The sequence below is a fragment of the Limulus polyphemus genome, unplaced genomic scaffold (assembly GCF_000517525.1).
Source record: "Limulus polyphemus unplaced genomic scaffold, Limulus_polyphemus-2.1.2 Scaffold2321, whole genome shotgun sequence".
In the NCBI taxonomy this organism is placed as follows: Eukaryota; Metazoa; Arthropoda; class Merostomata; order Xiphosura; family Limulidae; genus Limulus; species Limulus polyphemus.
Window position 1 is genome coordinate 62914 of NW_013667931.1, and position 19367 is coordinate 82280.

Here is a 19367-nt window from a genome sequence, read left to right on the forward strand (position 1 = left end):
TGGACAAAACTTTATTTTATTTTATTAAAAGTACTTTACTAAGAAATATGACTTTTTATATGTGAAAGACTTGTAATATTAACTGAAAGACTGCCAAATGTTGTAAAGGTATACCCAATATATAGAGAGTTATAAGTATTAAATTGATGTCAACTTTAAATGAGTACAGAAGGTCACGCGACTCGGTCAAATTGACCGATTCTGTGTCGAAAGAGTTAAAGGTTTCTTAAGGGTATGAGGATGTTTCGTAGTGAGAACATAGAGGAAAATTAGGTGGAGTTTAAGTCCAGTCCTGGTAGAAACTCCCATGTGTTCCTAAGTGTGTATTTGTACATGGTGAGAAGTCTTGCTCATGTAGGTGGCTTTCCAGCTAACATATGTATATTTGAACTTTGAACAAGAGTGAAGGTAAAATATCTTCAGTTCTAAAAAAGTTACTGATATGAAGTGATGATTTGAAGACAATATGAAGTTTAATCTGGGGGTATAAAGTTTATTGAGTTGGGTTTCAACAATAAGGTAAAGAATAAAAAGTGTTAAAAGAAATTTGGAATATATTTACATATTATTTAGTGAAGTGTTTTTTTCTTAGTAAGAAAGTTGCATGTTTTCAAGTAAAGATTAAGTATACCTATTTTATCTTAAAGTGTTTTGATTTCATTATGAATACAGATGTAATCTAAGCAGGTTGAGTAGGCCCCTATGAAGAAGAGTTAAAACTAAGTTTAATTTGAATGATTTTGGCAAAAAAAACTTTCAAACCATTTGTACAAACCTGTGAAAGTTTTTCTTTCTTTAAATGGAGTTGCTAAAGTTTGTTTTGATTTTCAATTTCACAGGTGAATTTTATATTAGGGTGTTGAAAGTTTAAGTGGTTAAGGAATTTGTTAATGTGTTTATGATTCTGGAAGAGTGAGAATATATCATTTTCATACATTTTGTAGAGTGTGGGTTTAACAACAGAAAGACAATTGTTCAGTCACATGTGCTCATGGTGACAAAGAAGGATACTTGCTAGCGAGGGTCCTATTAGTGAACCCATTGCAACACCATCTATCTGGTCATACAACTAACCAGTAATGACATGTTGGTTTTCTTTTAGATCTAGGTTTAGTAGTTGCAAAAGTTGCTGTTTGTTTAATATAGCCCTCAGACTATCATTACTGGTAATAGTTTAAAATAGATTTGTATGGTTTCTTCTAAAGGAAAGCTAGTAAAGAGAGATACAGTATCAAAGCTTGCCATTATATATTGGTAAGCATCCAGGAATTGAGAGATTTCATGAGCAAAAGAAAAGGAATTTGACATATGCATTTGTTGTTCGAGGGTTTAAGATATGAACTAGGAATTTAGCAAGCTTGTAGGTATAGGTGTCTATTGGAAAAGATAGGTCTGAGTGGGGAATTGTGTTTTTGAATTTTGGGAAGGCCAAACATTCAAGGAGAGGAGCTTAAAGAATAAATTTCAGTGAAAGTGTTAATAGAGGTAATTGTTTGTTTTCTTAAATTTTGAAGAACAAGTTGCAGCTTTTTTTTCATGTTGAATGATTAAGTAGGTTTGTATTCAATAGTTTAAAGTTATTGGGGTATTGTAGGATTTGTTAAATTTTTTATTGTAAACCCATTTGTTTAGGATTACAACTCTAGTATTTTTATCAGGTTAGACAAAAATAATATCTCTTTATTTCCAGCTAGTTCTTTTAGAGCTAAGAAAGAGGAGGAGTCCTGGTTGAGTTAGTTTTAAAAAGATAAGATGTTTTTTTTATTTTAGTTTTAATAATGTAATCAATATCAAGAGTGCTACCGCTTTTAAAGGCAGATTGGGATTTTAACATTTTGTAAGTAATCGAAAAAGGGTGAAGGTAATCACTAAATGCTAACTTAAGTGGTGCCAAGCAGAAGTTTAGGCCTTTAGTTAGAGCATTTTTACAGATTTCAATGAGTTCAACATCACTATAGTTAAAAATTAATTGGTTTGGGTGTAGAAATTCAGGACAATTGGAGGGAAATAGCATTTTCTACAAGGTTTTTTTAATAAAGTATTTTTAGCAAAGATTTGTCCATGCACATGTCGAGTAGTTTTATTGTCTAGTCCGAGTGCAAAAATTCGTCCAAAAATTATCAAGTTTTATTTATGTAATCTCTAAAACCTCCTAAGTAATTATAATTTGTTTTTTTCTAAGTATTAGTACTAAGACTAAAGGGTAAGACATTTTTACTTTTTAAAGGTCAATTTTGTGCTATTCGATATGGTAACATGAGATGCACACGTGCTGCATAATTTACAACTTGTGTGGCAGGATTATTAGTCAGACGTGGTTCAAAGGTCAATGAAACAAAAAATAAAAAATAAAAATAGATGTTTACTGTTACAATCAGGAAATAAATTTAAATTATTCTTTTGCATTCTAGAATGACTGAAAATTGTAACAGGAAACCACATGTTTATTCTATATAGCTTAAATCTTTTTAATGGTGGTTATGAGGTCAGTCAAATTGACTAACATGGTATAGAGTTAAGCTAAAAAAATAACAGATAAAATATAAAATGTTTGAAAAAAAACGTTTGATACTTATTTAGGAAATTATAGAGATTAAGCAAATGAAATTTGAAAATTTCTTGATGAAGAAAAGTATTTGTAATCTTAAAATCAAAATTACTTTGCATGTTGGATAGTCAACATACTTAAAAAAAATGTTCACAAACAAATCTTTAAAAAAAATCTTTATACTTAATTTAAAAAATGTAAAATATTGTGTACGAAAGCTTCATATAATATTTACTGATAGTCTGCGAAATTTCATTCTCAAAAGTTATAGTATGACTACTCTCATGGTTAGTTTGGTGCATCCACCTACATGGCCAGAGTTAAATTGTAATAGTTATAGGGCATTGAGTTCTTTGTGTATGTTATTACTTTAGATTTTAAGTTGCATATTTGAAATTAATAAAGTACTAAAAACAACCCTAGAAAAACAGGGTTTAACTTTTATTGAGAATTTTATTTATTGTTATAAAAGTAACTAAAATGTAAAAATCAAAAATTTGTTAGGTCAGGTAAAAAAATTAAATGAAAAAAAAATTATTCACATTCTTCAGGAATAATTTTTTTTATTGCTTATGTGGCAAGAAATTCAGTACATTGTTCACTGTAAACTCTTGCTATGCTATCACTGTATGATTTATTGCTTTTTTTGTGCTACTTTAGTAGTTAAACATTTCAAAAAACAATAAAATTAAATGCAATTGTGAAAAGTTAGAGTACTGAAGATGTTAGCATAGGTAATTGTAATTGTATGTTACAAAAGAAGTCATTCTTGAAAAAAAGAAGGGTACTCTAGATTTAGTTTGTAATTTTCTGTTATATGGTGGTTACAAGTCTGTCAAATTGACTGTGCCTACATATAGTAATTTATGATTTTTTTGGTCATTTAAAATGCATATATAAAACCTAAAAAAATTTTCTTTTCCATCCTCCACAAGCAGCAAATGAGTACAAAGGTCGTAACTTTACTTCTTTTTTACTGCTCTGTGTTTTAAGAAAAATAAGTTTAAGAACTTATTTGTGAATAGTATTAATGTATATCTATGTATAATAATTGAAATGTGACTGTATTTTACAAAATACTAGTCCACTAAAACACAGCCAAGACAGGTTATTTTGTAAAGACTAAAGGTCGGTTTTATGTTATTGGATATGGTATCAAAAGTGCATGTGTGCCGCATCATTGTAATTCCTGTATTGTTAACCAGGCATGGCTGGAAGGTCAATATAATAAAAGTAATAAATATACATAAATGTATAATGTTATGAGATTTATGCTGTTTAGACTAAACATTAGTGTTTTCATGTTATAATCTGTAGTCATTCTGGAATGAAAAAAGCATAATTTAAATTTATTTCCTAACTTTTTATGGTAGTTACAAGGCCAGTCAAATTGACAGACCCCATAGAGTTAGGGTAGAGAAAATAACAGAAAAATATAAAGTTTTACTAGAAACAAACATTTGAAATGTATTTATTAGGTTTTAGAGATTACACAAATAAAATTTGAGATTTTTGGGACGAACAATTGTTTTTTAGTTATGACATGAAAATCATTTTGCACTTGGACTCAATATTTTCACAAACAAATTTATAACAAAAACACTTCATTAAAAATCTGATTTTTTGTTAAGAAATATTTACTAAAAGTCTACCAATTTTTGTGAAGATACACTTACTGCATTATAAGCTACAGTATAAATACTTGTGTATATTATACCTTGCCCATCACGAAAGGGTTAACAGGATGGAAAATTAGTGGTATTCTAAATGGTTTGTGTTAGATGAGAAGATTTTCTAAGGTGTGATTGAACATCTTTTCTACTCAAATATTGTAAGCACAGATGGTTAGAAGACTGCAGTTTTAGAAAATGCTCAAGACTGTGAAAGCAGTATAATTATAAAAAATTGCTATACCAAAAACAAAAAGCTTTGTGTCTGAAAGGCATGCAATGATCCTTTGATGTTTGTTATTTTGTTACCTAAACAAATGCTGTCATTCCTAATATCTATATCAAACTGCTAAGCCAATGTCTACCTTTTTTGGTAACAGATCTGGAAATAATAGTACTTGATTTTGCTAAATGTGTTATCAAACCCAATGTTTTGAAAACTGCTAAAACTGCATTTTCATTGATAAAAATTTCTGTGAGCAATCAAGAACCCACATGGAAGAAGCTTGATGTTGACTTTAAAACTGAGAATATGTTTAAAATTTTTAAATTTGCCATATAATGACTGTATGGATTTAGAATGCAATGTATAACATTTGAGAAGTTACAACTGATGTATTACTTGGGACATAATATCAGTTTTGATCCAAGAGTTGTGACAAATGAAAATATATCTTATCAAAGCAAACCAAAAAGGATGTTCCATTTGTTTGTTTAGACTCATTGCATATCTGATAACTACTGTGACAATAATTTGTGTGAATTTAGTCACTATATTGATAGCATACTAAAAGAATTGAAGTTCTTTAATTTTTTACCCATTTACTGTATGCTTGGTTTTACCAAACTGTGGCAAATGATTTGAAGTACAAAAATTTATGGCATGTTTTGAGATCTCTGTTATTACTTTTCCATGGACAAGTAAATGAAGAATGTGGTTTTTCAATAAACAAATTGAAGTTGATCATCTTGCCAAACAGTCATGTGTTGCAATGTGATTAAATATGTTAGAGGAATCTATTATTTAGATATCAGAAAACTGCTACTGTTTCTTTTTCTGTCTCCATTACAAGGCAGAGAGGTTACATGTGCTGTGATGAAGAGAAGCAAACTTGAGCAAGATTGAAAATGGGAAAATTGTAATGATGAAATTGGTGAATTAAAGAATAACTACAGATCCATAAGAATAGACATAGATGAGTATATTAAATCTGCTGGTAATTTTGCAGTTAAGGCAGGATCGACTAGGAACTTTTTGAGGTTAATGAAATTAAATAGTCTCAGGCAAGCTGCTAAAGGAAGAAAAGTGATAGATGCTAAGCTGTGTGAAAAGCTTGGTGAACTAAAAAATGTTTTGTTTGTATTGGAATAAAATTTTAGTGTAGATATGTTTTATCCATGCAGGATGTTTCAACTTTGTGTGTAACTGAACCCTGGTGTGCACAAGTGAGAGTCAAAGTGCATATTTGAAATGAATACAAATTATTTAATGTACTAGTACCGTAATTATAATTAAAGTAGTTTTAAATTTCATGAACTGGCAGGCTGCAAAAAAACAAGAGGCCAAACATAAGTATTGAATTTCTTATTTTTTATGTATATTTTTGATTTATTATTGTAGAAATAACTAAAATGTAAAAAGTAGAAACTTGTTGTGTTTGGTTAAAAAAAAAAATTAAAAAACTTCACAGCAAGGTATGCACCCAAGCTGCAAGTGTTTTATGTAACTTGAGCTGAGCACTTGTAGCACAATTTTTAGCTTTGTTTGGCAAGGTTTAGCAGTTAGACTTTGAATCCAATGGTGAACAGTTTAGGAGTGAGTGACTGTTTTGCTTAAATATTTAGTTTTGTGGTTTAATGTAACCAATATTGGTAATTTGGTTTTCATTTGTATAAACACAGTAGGGTTCCATGATTATTTGATACTACAGTATTTATATTTAATTAATATAATATTAATGTCAAGTGTTAATATTTGACAATACTGGTATCTTATGGTGAGCATAATTCCTTGGGTATTGATATTCTCAAAAGTTTCATATTGATATACCAAAAGTGTGGCATTTTCAAACACTAAAACATTGTTGTTGAAAGTGTGACTGATATACTTGAAAAAGTGGGAAAAAATTTGCTTAAAGAATGTGTGGGGGCTTTGTCTATTCTTACCTGAACTTAACATGATAGTCCTAACTTTGAGGAATCTCAGTATGTTAATACTCTCTGAAACAGTGTTTATAGTTGCATATTCTAAATATATTTCTATAATATAATTTATGTTTATTAGGAACAATAACATTTTAAAATATGTAAAAATTTAGAGTGAGTATTTATAAAAGTGACGGAAAAATTTGTTGGAAATACAATTACTCCCCCAGTGTACATGTTTAACTTTCTTGTTACAAGTAGGTCAAAGTGTGCATGTCTTGACTTTATGGAGTTAGTTCAGAATATAATTAAAATTACTTTATTATCATTGTATATGAATAAACTTGGTATCAAAACATAGTTAATAAATCCATTTTTAATATTACATAAAATATTCAAACTTTTAGTTTTATATATTTAAAAAAAATCAACTTTCTCTAGTATGAGATTTGTCATTTGCTCTCTAAGCCTTTCCTCTTCTGTAATTTATTTACCACTCCTCCAAGAAGTATGGAATTGAACTTAAATTAATCATTATAGTTTAAATATTACTCAGGGAAAGCATAATTTTTATAACCTTTAATATTATTTGTTTATGGAGCCATAAATTAGAAAGTAAGACCCACCTGCCACACCCACCTATCAAATCCTCTCTTTCACAAATTGCCAATAGTTCTTTCTGACATTTTATACTATATTATTTATAACCAACAGAAAGCCAGAGGTTTGGTCTATCAAGTGGCATATTACATTACATTGTTTTATTAACAAAGAATTGTCTATTTCCTGATTCAGTTTCAAATTTCCTCTCACTGGAATCACTGACTGTCTTAGCTGAATTTTTAAAGGCTCTTATCTATAGTTAGAAAGCCAAAAAAGTATGATAATTATAGGACATTGCTTTTTGTGTATTATTATTCTGTGTTCTTAAGTGTATTATTTAATTAAGTAAAAAATTATGTTAGTGTAGTAGTAACATTAGTATAAAAAGTGGACTCAAGTTTTATCAACAGTTGACAGTAAAAAAAAAAATTTAGGTAAATACTGTATATCTTGTTTTTCATGTTTATTCTTTATTTATTTATTATTATATAAGTAACTAAAATGTAAAAAATAGAAACTTATTAGGTTAGATAAAGTTCTATTAGTTACAATAAAGAAAAGTAATAAAAATTCTTCATGAGGGATGCTGCTTGCAACTAGATCATGCATTACATAGTTCAATATAGTAATGTGAGCTACATGTTTGCTGAGTGATTTAAAGTTTGTGTGGTGGGATTAATAGTTAGTTAGCTACAGTTCAAAAGATAATAAAACAATGAAATTTAATTAGAAACAGTTTTATACTGTTACAAGCTTTAAGCTATTTAGAATAAACAAGTGCAATTTTCTGTTACAATTTGCAGTCATTCTAGAGAGAGACAAAGGGCAATTTAGATTTCTTATTTTTTCTGGTGGTTATAAGGTTGATTTAATTGACTGAATGCTTATAGAGGTAGGGTAGACAAAATAACAAATAAAATGTAAAGTTTTCTGAAAAAAAGTTTGATATTTACTTAGGAGGTTTTAGAGATAATGCAAATGAAATTTGACAATTTTCAGATTAAAACACTTTTCTTCATCTTAACATGAAAATTTCTGTACTCTGACCAGTCAACACTTTGACTTTATGTTCAGGGAGAAATGTTTATTAAAAATACTTGATTGAAAATTAGGATTTTTTTGCCTCCAAAGACTGAAAACTTGGAAAAGTTCATAAAGATACACAAAACAAATTAAAAGTTATAGTATGGAAACTAAGTGTCAATTTGGGGTCATGAACTTGGTCGAATAGACTGAACCCATAGCAAGGGAGTTAATGATTAACAGATGTATAAAGATCTGATACTCTATTAGGCTACTGTACTAAGATTACCTTACAATCTTGAATACATCAGGGTATTTTTATTTTTAACCACAACTAGTTTTAAGAAATTGTATTCAGAGCTTTATTTTTTTTCTTACTTTGAACTGCCATGTTTGCTCTATTTTTATTATTTGTATGTAATATGTTTGGTAACTCTTGTTTTATAACATGTCACACTGTAGTTTATGCTATAAGTGTCAACTGAGGCTGTGGGTTATCTATCTTTGATTAGAAAGCAATTACAAAAACAATTTCATTATTTTTTTTTACTGTATAAAAAGAGGTGAAATATCAGGTAGTAATCTACATAGCATTTTAAATATTTCCTCCACACCCACCAAAAAATACTTTGAAAATTGTACTGACATAAAATAATTTTAGAAGTTTTCATTTTTGTATTTATCAAGATCATAAAATGCTAAGAACATTTTAAAATTCAGATTAGTTAGACACTTTTTTTTTATAGGCTTAAGAAATTAAACTTTAGTGTATTCATAACAAACAAATGTCAATTAAATGATAAAATTTCACTGATGAAATGAGACAGTGTGACACTGGTGCACAGTGCTTGTTCATTGTTTTTTTGTGTATTTGAGAAACGATAAAGTCCAATAACTTGTGTTGTCACCTTGTTCTTTCTTAGTAATTTGTGCTTGAATAATAACTAGTCAGGTTTTACCTGTATTTATGCTACAAGGAATTGTGAACAAATAGGCTTCATTTGCTTTTAATGACATAAAAAAATAAAAATTAGAAGTCAAAATTGCCAAATTCTCCAAGTCTTCACAAGGAGTGGAAAATGTGAATAATTAAATTACTAAAGAATTTTCCATGTATGTAGAGACATACATATATAGCATGTGATGTGATAAGGAGGGTTTACACATACAATATGGCTTGTGTATTTTTGTTTTGTACTAATACCACATGCTCATATTACTCTCTACCATGTATCCATCTTACAAGCATGTTTTATTGCAAATTTCATATAAGTTGAAGAAAGAGAAATGGAAAGTTACCATAATCATTTAGTTGCTTTGATTTCTCTTTGATTAAAAAACTATTAGTACATAATTTACATGTTTTTAAAGTCAAGTATTGTAAAACCTTTGTAAAGTTTTTGTTTTCAAATTTTAATGAAAATCAGATGTCTTTTGAAATTGAAAATTTTTAAAGGTAAACAAATGCTGTTTGATCATGTAACTAGTTAAGAGTCAAACAAGTGTTTATTTCTTGAAGGTCTGATGATGCCAAAAAAAAATTCTTTCTTCTGTTCTATAGGAAATTATGTAGGATTATCCTCACTGAATTATTTGTGACTGTTTGAAAGATTTAGCAATCAAATTACTGTTCATATGAAAGAAAAATACCATTTTTTTGTCGTGTATAATATTTTTCTAAATTTCGATGTATTTTGTTTTCTAGTTATTTAGAGAGGTTCGAATAATGAAAATGCTCGATCATCCAAATATAGGTGAGTTTTTATTTCCTTTATCTATGTGTGTATTTTTTTTGCATATCAAAATTTTTGTTAGTACTTTCATACAGTTATTAAAAGAGAATTACTTTAACTGTTTTGTGTGTATTTATGTTACGAATTATGTACCATCTCTGATTAGATTTTACTTTTTTGGTTGTTGTAAAGCTTTATAATATTGGCATTAAACAGTTCTCTCCAATTTATCAAAGCTCTAAGTTCTAAATGTTTTTCTGCTGTTGTTTAGACACAAAAAACACTCCCATATACTCAAAGGTTATGGTTTAAACACCATTTTATGAATTCCACATCCAATGAAAAAAATGGGATTTGTTTTTATACTAAATTTCAATCATAAAATGATTATTCCCAATTGGCCTAAAATCTGTTATGAAAATCACTTACTAACTAAACAAACTCTCAACAGTAATCATACATATATTGTTGCAGTTCTACCTACAAATTCCTCAAACTCAGAGTTTACTTGCCTGTTACATTATATTGATTCTTGAACTCTTTGTAACCAACAGTACAAAATATTTTAATACTTAGAAGTTTTGTTCACAATATTTTAATGAAATGTTTGCTGAAATTATGGCTTTTCTCTGTATTTAAAATGAAAAAGCATAATTAAGAAAATATTAGTTTCTACAAACCTCTACAAGTACTTTTGCCATTTTGATAATAACAAATGCAAATATATAGGCTTACTTGCAAATATTCATTCTTAAAACTCAAGGTATTATTTTCATTTTGTTCAGATTTTAATTTATTTGGTATATATATATATATATATATGCTAGCTTACAATATGTGCAATTTTCCCATTTCTCTGAAAACTTTAAATGTTTAATTTTTCTGTAAAATTACAGTGCTAATTCAAAAATGAAGAATGGTGATGAGTACTATAGCCTTTGAGCTACAATAAAAAATCAGAGCATTAATCATTTGAAACTCTCCAACTCCTTCCCCCTAGAATGTAATGCTGAATTCCTCTTAAAATTAGATCTTGCATAATTGTCAAGATCATCCGCCTCTGGAACAAAAGTTTTTTTTATTTTAGTATTTTAAAGAAATACTTTGACCACCAATCTCAATCTTAGGGGGGAAAAAATCCCAAAATTTGAAGTGCAATAGATTTAATGAAACAGCTTTCATTACACAAACCTTTGTGTCACATTTAGTTTAGGCAAAAATAACCCAATATTGCCTTTCATTTATGTTTGGATCCATAACTGTTTTCAATCCAACTCTTTAGAACAGCATTTCCCAAACTATGTTCCAAGGAACACTGGTGTTCCAATCGAGATAGATGCTCCTTGAGAAAATCATGATTTTAAATTTTAATAAAATATTTAACCCTTTTTTATGGTCATAACTTATTATGAAATATTTTCCTATGTATTCGAATCAGATAATATCGATTTCACATTGAAGAAGAATATGCAATATGCAGTATCTATTCAACATAATATCTTAGTGGAGAGGTTTGTATCTAAAGTATATTATAAGAATAAAAATTTAAAAATTCATTAATATGTAATTTTATTAAATAAATAAATGAATAATATACAAATCTAGAGAGCGCTGCACACGTAACATACCCTCTACACTGATATTTCACATGTCTAGTGTTTCGTAAGCTTTTTCTCACCTGAAAAGTGTTCCGTGGTCAAAAGAGATTGGGAAATGCTGCTTTAGAAGAAGTCATTTAGGCCATCACTCAGTTCTTTTGGAAGTCATTGAAATATTTGTGTTCAATATTACATTTTGAAAAGGAACTGTTGGAAAAGGAAAATATATTAATTTCAAATACCTAAGGTACACCTTGACTGTAGCTGAAATCAAATGAAAAAACCTAACTACTTTCTAATTCAAATACATTTTACTTTGAATATTCAAATGTATATTCAGAACAGTGGATTTTTGTTAATAGTAACTGCACTTTACTTAATTAAAATTGTAAGTAGCAGTATTTATTAGGAGTCCATAGCAAAAGGACAGGGAAACTTTTTGCAAATTACAGAAAATTGCAGTTAGCAGGTTTGCATGTAGTGTCCTGAGTGTGTCCGAGATCAAGGTGTTGACCTATATTTTGGTTTTTAATTGGTGAATGATGGCAGAATATTACTAGTGCAGTCATTGTCTAACACAGAAATTGTAGAATGCTGGGATTTGGCCAGGCACCATAAACTGTCAGTTGGGATCATGAAAGGTCGGAATTGCATTATTGACAGCAAAATGAAGTTAGCTAATCAACTTTTGTAGGAGATATTTACTTCAATTTTAAATAGGTATCAAATGGAGAGGGCTGTAGGGTATACTTTCATCAAAAATTCTTAATATTGATTTTATTTTTGCCAAATTAGCCTATCATTGGTTTCTAGTAAAGTGGAACAGGGTGAGTGAACCCTGGTAATTTATATACAGTAGTTAAAAAGAACCAAAAAGTTAGTAATAAAACACTAAAAATGTTATTGTTATTCATTTTATGAGTATGGGGATAATTATCCATTTTAGAATATATATGGACTTTTGACTGGTTATACTTCATTACAGTAACATGTGATAATAAAGAGGAATCTCAAGTTTACACAGAAATGAAATATTGATCAATTATAGTTGATCACAGATGTTTGTTGTAATATAGCCTGTACATTTATCAAGCTTTTGCCTTATCATATTAACATAAAATTGTATCTGCAATGTTACTTTTATATAGTATCAATATGTTTTTAAATATGTATGTAGATAATATAATAAATTGTGTTGTTGCACTACAGTGAAACTTTATCAAGTTATTGAGACTGAAAAGACCTTGTATCTTGTAATGGAATATGCCAGTGGTGGTGAGTTTTCAAGTTATTATTTTAACTCTGTTGCTAATATAAGTAATGCACATAATATATCTAGTTCATTGGTTTGCCAATTATCTGGTTAATATTTTTTGGCTGGTGGGGGGAAAAAAAAGTTACCACAACCTGACCTGCAAACCCTTTTAAAGTATCTAGTACACATTTGCATAACCAATTACAAAATGTTAGTAAAAATATTAATTCTAACTTTATTTAAACATTTTTAATTCAAAAATAATTCCTATTTTTTCATTTTATAACATTCAGTGTAATTCTCAAAAAAAAAGAAAAAAGTTCAAAGTTTCATTTCTATGCAGATTTGAAGTCTTACCTGTAAACAGTGCACTTATTTAATTTTTAGCATTTTCTGTCCATCCTAAGACATAGTTTTCTACTTGCTAAGAAATTTATTGTCCTCTAGAGAATATGATTATATGTGTTTTGTTTCTCACCTGGTTTCTCTTTCTGTGTGTGAGGTTTTATTATTATAGTTCTCTGTTCTGTCCTTTTATGGTGTCCAGCATGTGGTCTGAACAATTACTAATGAAGTAGTGGACTAAGATTCCTTTTGACTTCCTTAGTAAAATGTATACATTGACTAACTTCCCTGACTTCATTACAAGATATAGCATGGAATCTGCTCTTTTTATTGGTTATAAGCATGCCATTCAAGTTAAAACTGTTGCTTAGCAACACAGCTACTTTGCAAGTGGGCATGGCTTAACTTGGTCTGAGGATTTTTTACAGTGGTTTTAATTTCAGGACAAGTTCTTAGAATGTTTTAATATACAGCCTGTATATGCTGTACTTTGAATGTCTGTTTTAAATAGTTTTTAACTTTTCTTTTGAAATAAAGGAATAAAATCTGAGATAATGTAAAACTTTGAATTATAATTTTTCTTGATGATAATAATTTCATTAAATACATTGACAGTTTAGTTAAAAGTTGAATGTAACTCAGTAACATGCTCTGAAAGGGTTGTAAAAATGGCATCATTGTTATAGGGTTGAAAGGAACAACCTTTCAAATGCTATTTATTGTATAACTTCCAGGAGTATAAAAATATTTAATTGTGACATCCCTTGATTAACTAGTTTATGCTTAGTAACATGAGCAAGAAGTTGCAAGTTCTCAAACTAACCTTTGTATAATGTAAGATGCATGTTGAATGTGTAACATCTTATGTTTAGGACACATCTGTTGTTTTCAGTTAGGATAAAAACAGGATGTGAAATAAACATGCTTCCAGTGCTAATTGTTTCTAAAAATCCCAAAAGGTTTGTAAAAATGGAAAAGGATATGGGTGACTAACATAACAAATATCACAGCAATTGTGTTATACGACCCTATATAGGTTGAAAGAGTAACTAGTAGTAACTAGTGAAAGTGACTAGTAGTATAAGTAATGGCATTTATATATTGCTTATTAATATAAGCAATCAGTAGTTTGTATGATGCCTTTGAAACTAGCTAACTCTCTGCATGCATTATATATATGTTTGTGTGTGTGTGTACAAGTTTATTATAGTTGTTATTACTTGCCTTATATGATATTGAGGTCTAGACTAACATTAGTTGTAATAGTACTGTAGGTATCCTATCACAACTCAGAAGGCTTAGACATCGATCTTTATAAATGTTGATCAAGACTTGAAAGTTGGAGATTTAAGGTATATAATGCTTTGTTTAGTATCATTGCTACAGCAGAAGTTTGGCTCTCTGCTAATATATCCTATGGATATATGAAATTCAAGCACAATATTTAGATTTATATATAAAAATAAATCTCATTGTTTACACATGCAGATTCATTTTGATATGTGTAGCCTAGCCCACTAAGCCCTGTTTCAGATGTGTGTTGGTACTTGACTGATAATTTGAAATGTGTAGCCTAGCCTACTAAGCTCTGTGGTACATGCCTGATGTAGGAAAGCTTCTAGACCTGAAGTTGTTAATGTTGAGTATTTCTTGTGAATGCTTATGTATTTGAAGATAAAAAAAAAAACAACTTAGTAATAAATGAATACTTATAGTTATTAGAGGGTTAATTTTTTCAATACCCAAAACTCTCTTCTGGCACATAAAAAAAATTTGAAGACAGTGCCAATGTAGCATTTAAAACAGTTCATTTTGTGCCCTGAATAAAAAGTATAATTTGGATGAATTTTTTGATTAGTATTTTCATCTTAGATACACCCATTTTCAAAATATTTCATTAATCCAGCAGGTAAAACTACCTTCAGCATAAATGAGTCAATGATTTAGATTTATGTATATATGTTTGGTTGTATAAATTGACTCGTGATTATAACATGAAGTATAAGTGTGCTAATGTTTGATTACATACAACTTGTACAGATTTTTTTGGTGTAAGTTATAGGTATGTTATTGGTTTATTTTGTTCAACCTTTTGATTCAATGTTAAGAATGCAACTTGCAGGTGAAGTGTTTGACTACTTAGTTGCTCATGGAAGAATGAAGGAGAAAGAAGCAAGAGCAAAGTTCAGACAAGTAAGTCTCCTCTGATAGTTTCATTGTGTGATAACTTAATTTTCATTTGTAAAAATATGCAAGGTATTACAGATAAGCTATTTAGACCAACCTAGCAGCTATAAAACTTTTTTAAATTGTAAATACATGTTTATTTCAAAGCTTATTAAGAGCCAAGAGAATAGTATTTATTTAATTTTTGTTCTAGCTCTGTCATCATTCAAACACTAGATAGTACTTGTAGTTTGTGGCATAATGAGCACTTGAAAAAAGGAGTTTGCCAAGACATCAGTATTAAATAAAGTATTTTCTAGAGTTGTGTTTGTTGAGATATGGTTTCAACTATTTGGTTGCAAAGTGTATATTACAGAAAACTGGCCATTAAAACTGATCCAGTTTTACAGGTTTGTATAGTGCTAGTCAAGAAGGAATGAACCAGAAGAAATTTTCCATATATCATCATGTAGAACAAATTCTTCACACTTTAGAGAATTAATGACTAGATTGTAAAACTTGCAATATCCACCTGAGAGAGCTAGTAACTAATGTGTGCTAGAGTTTTATAAAATTAATTCTATCTACTTATAAGACTAAGATACCAGTAGTGTAGCTTGATTCAAAATAATATATTTTTTTTCCACTTATTATTATTATTATTTAGATTGTCTCTGCTCTTCAGTATTGTCATCAGAAGAGAATTATTCACAGAGACTTAAAAGTAAGTTTATTTATATTTCATTCTTGTTATATAAAAAATAGTTGTAAGGTACTTTATTATCTAGTGCTATGAGTTTGTAAAAAGCTATTACAAAAGCTAAAAAAATGATAAAATTGTGTTGATAAAAAAACTTGGTCTTACTATTTCATTTTATATGCTTCTTGTGAAGAACATCTTATTAATTTTAGTAGTATCATACTTATATTGACTCTTTGTTGTTTAAAACAAGTGTACTCTCTGGTACTTTCTGCATATTATCTTGAAAGTATATTGGATGAGTTGAACAGTCTTAGCAAGTGTGAAAAACAAACTTTAAATAGTCACTTAAGTTTTAGTTTCCAAAACCTTCTTCACTGTATTTAGATAAAATGGTGGAAATAGTCAAGACTTGATAGAACAATACTTAAAGAGAAACTGAAAATTTAAGTTTCCTAATTCAATCTGTCAGCCTGATATGTTAAAGTCAAAAGATTGTATTTAATGATCTATAAACATGAGTCACATATCAGTTGACTCAGAAATATGCATTAATGTAATTGTAATTAGAAAAATAGGACATTCATACACATGTGGTATTTAATTTTGGCACCAGATTTGTTTGTCACATGTAGATTTTACACTTTATAATGGTTGTGTCATTTCAATGTTGTATTCTGTTGTTAATTTTTCAGACATTTTAAATTAAGTTAATCTTATGGTGAAAACAATTGCACTTAGCTGGCATTGCTTCTTCCTACTAATTAAGATTTAATTTAAAAGGTGAGACAATGTTACACAATTTACCTAAGAATTAGTGTTCCAAATTAAAACACCCCATTGAGTATTAAACGAAATATAAAAGGAGAATGGCTTGTTTATTCTTCAGGATAAAGAAAAATATTATAACAGTATTAGAAGCAATCATTTTTGACTCAGGCTTAAGCATACATGAGATGAGGAGGAAGCAAGGGAATAAAAAGAGCTTTATGTAACTTCAACAATTTTTCTAGCTTTAACTTAACAATAAAGTCTTTGTTAATTGTTGGTATGTTTTCTTAAATTTCTAGTTTGATACTGAGTGTTAAAATGTTTTAACATAAAAGAACACAGACTTGTAATTTCTTCATTCCTAAAAAGAGTATAATATGTTAAAACTTTTTATTTGCTCTGTCATCCTGTGGAATAGGCTGAGAATCTACTTTTGGACAGTGAGATGAACATAAAAATTGCAGATTTTGGATTCAGTAATGAGTTTGCCCCTGGTCAAAAGTTGGACACATTTTGTGGCAGTCCACCCTATGCAGCCCCTGAACTTTTTCAAGGTACAGACAGTTCGATTTTTTGAATTTCACCTTCTTAATAGATAGGTTGTTTCAACACTACTGAAAACTTTTATTACAGTACACATATCCACTTTAAAATTGAGCTCACCATCTTTAACTAAATATAAACAGTCCCATTGTTCAAGTATCCCCTACTATTTTTTGTTAACATGGTCTTCATACACGTGTACATCAGAATATTTCATCGAAAAAATAAATTTATTATAATATTTTTTTTTATAGGTATGGTGTGTAATAAATCTAGTACCCTCTTATACTATTACAACTGTGAAGTAAAAAGTAAAATTTGGGACTTTGGTAACCACCCTTTTCATTATGTTTTATATTTTTTCATTGAACTGATTTGTTAGTGTAATTGTAGCCCTGAAACAGAAAGGCCACCTTATTATTAGTAATTGTTTTTTAAAGGCAAAAAATATGATGGACCAGAAGTTGATGTGTGGAGCTTAGGAGTAATTCTCTACACACTAGTCAGCGGGTCTCTACCATTTGATGGAGCTAATCTTAAGGTAACCATTAAGCATATTATTTATTACATGTCTTTTATTGATTATTTTCCAAACTGTGTGTTTTCTTTCCTCCTTCTTTTTTACAATCATGAATTGCTAGAATACAATTTTAGGTTGGTAATTCTCAAATTACAAAAATATCCATCCATGCAATACAGTTTCAACTCTCATATGTCCACATTTGAAGGTTCACTTCTACTTTTTGTTGTAGAAACTGTTGCTTTAGTTGTAAACCACAGTAAATATAATGATTAACCCTGTAATTACCAGGTGGATATTAGACCCACTTTAAAAAAAGAAATAGTTTAACTTTCAGAACAGGCATTATTTTGTGTGTATGTCAGGAACTTTTAGTGAGTTACATTCAAAATTTAATTAAATTATTTTCTTATCATGGTATATAAATAAACTTTATAAATAAAAATTTAGCTAATAATTCAAATTTTAACATTACATAAGTTTTAAGTTCTTAATTTTATAAGGCAATATTTAAAAAAAATCCTCAATTCCCCCTAGTGTGAGAATTGTGACATTTGCTCTCTAGTCACCCCATCTTCTCTAATTTTTTACAACTGCACCAAAAAGTATGAAATTTATCATAAATTACTCATTATAATGTTGTCATTGCTCAAACAAAGTATAATTTTTATATTCTTCAATCGTATTTGGTTACAGAGCCATCAAATACAGAATCAGACCCCATTTGCCATGCTCACTTGTCACATCCTCTCTTTCAAAAATTGCCAATAGTTCCTTTGATGCACAATACTATATTATTTATAAGCAATAGAAAGCCAAGGTTTTAATCTATCAAATGACATATTATATTACATTGTTTTCTGTACAGAGAATTGTCATTGTGCTTCCAGTTCAAACTTTATTCCTGAGGGAAACACATCAACGAGCTAAACTGAATTTTTAAGGGCACTTGTTGCATAGTTAGAAAGCTAGATAAATTGTAATAATTGTAGGACATTGTCTGCTTTTTGTATGTTATTATTCACTGTTCTTTGGTGTATTATTTAATTAGATAAATTATGTGGTGCAGTAGTACCATTAGAAAAAAAATGTAGGGTTAACTTTCATTGACAGTCAACAACAACAAAATGTGTATTCTTCATTTATTATTATTATAAAAGTAACTAAGATGTAAAAATGAGAAACTTTTTAGGTTGGATAATGTTAGATTAGATAAAATAAATAATAATGATATAATTTTCATGAGGTATGCTCGGGAGCAACTTGTGAGTAGCCCATGCCTTATGTAATTCAATAGGGTAACATGAGCTTCATCTTCACTAATTGATTTTCACATTTTGTGGCAGGAATATTAATTTAGATGTGGTTCAAAGGGCAATATAACAAAATTTAACTATAAATAGATGTATACTGTTACAAGTTTAAAGCTATTTTGGATAAACAATTGTAATTTCATGTTACAATTTCAATTCATTCTAGAAAGAAAAGTAATTTAGATTTACTTTGAATCTTTTTCTTTTGTGTGTTTACAATGTTGGTCAGATTGTCCAACTCTTGTATATAGAGTTAGGGTGGAGAAAATATAAAATTATACTTAAAAATAACTTAATTATTTAGGCAGTTTTAGAGATCACAAATGAAATTTGAAAATTTTCAGATGAATAAAAGTATTTTGATCTTCACATTAGTCACTTTGTACTTGAACTAGTAAACAAAACTACTAAATATATTCACGGACAAGGTTTTA

The 19367-nt window shown here is 29.0% G+C and overlaps 1 protein-coding gene across 3 annotated transcripts in view; it reads left to right on the plus strand.

Moving 5' to 3' along the window:
* The window catches only part of LOC106466611 (MAP/microtubule affinity-regulating kinase 3-like), a 51718-nt gene that overhangs the window by 10611 nt on the left and 21740 nt on the right, over nucleotides 1-19367 (plus strand). For all 3 annotated transcript variants that reach the window (XM_022394647.1, XM_022394646.1, XM_013926904.2), the window contains exons 5-10: nucleotides 9695-9743; nucleotides 12530-12595; nucleotides 15043-15113; nucleotides 15754-15810; nucleotides 16976-17111; nucleotides 17541-17641. In XM_022394647.1, coding sequence (XP_022250355.1) covers nucleotides 9695-9743; nucleotides 12530-12595; nucleotides 15043-15113; nucleotides 15754-15810; nucleotides 16976-17111; nucleotides 17541-17641 — 480 coding nt within the window. The remainder of the gene's footprint in view (nucleotides 1-9694; nucleotides 9744-12529; nucleotides 12596-15042; nucleotides 15114-15753; nucleotides 15811-16975; nucleotides 17112-17540; nucleotides 17642-19367) is intronic.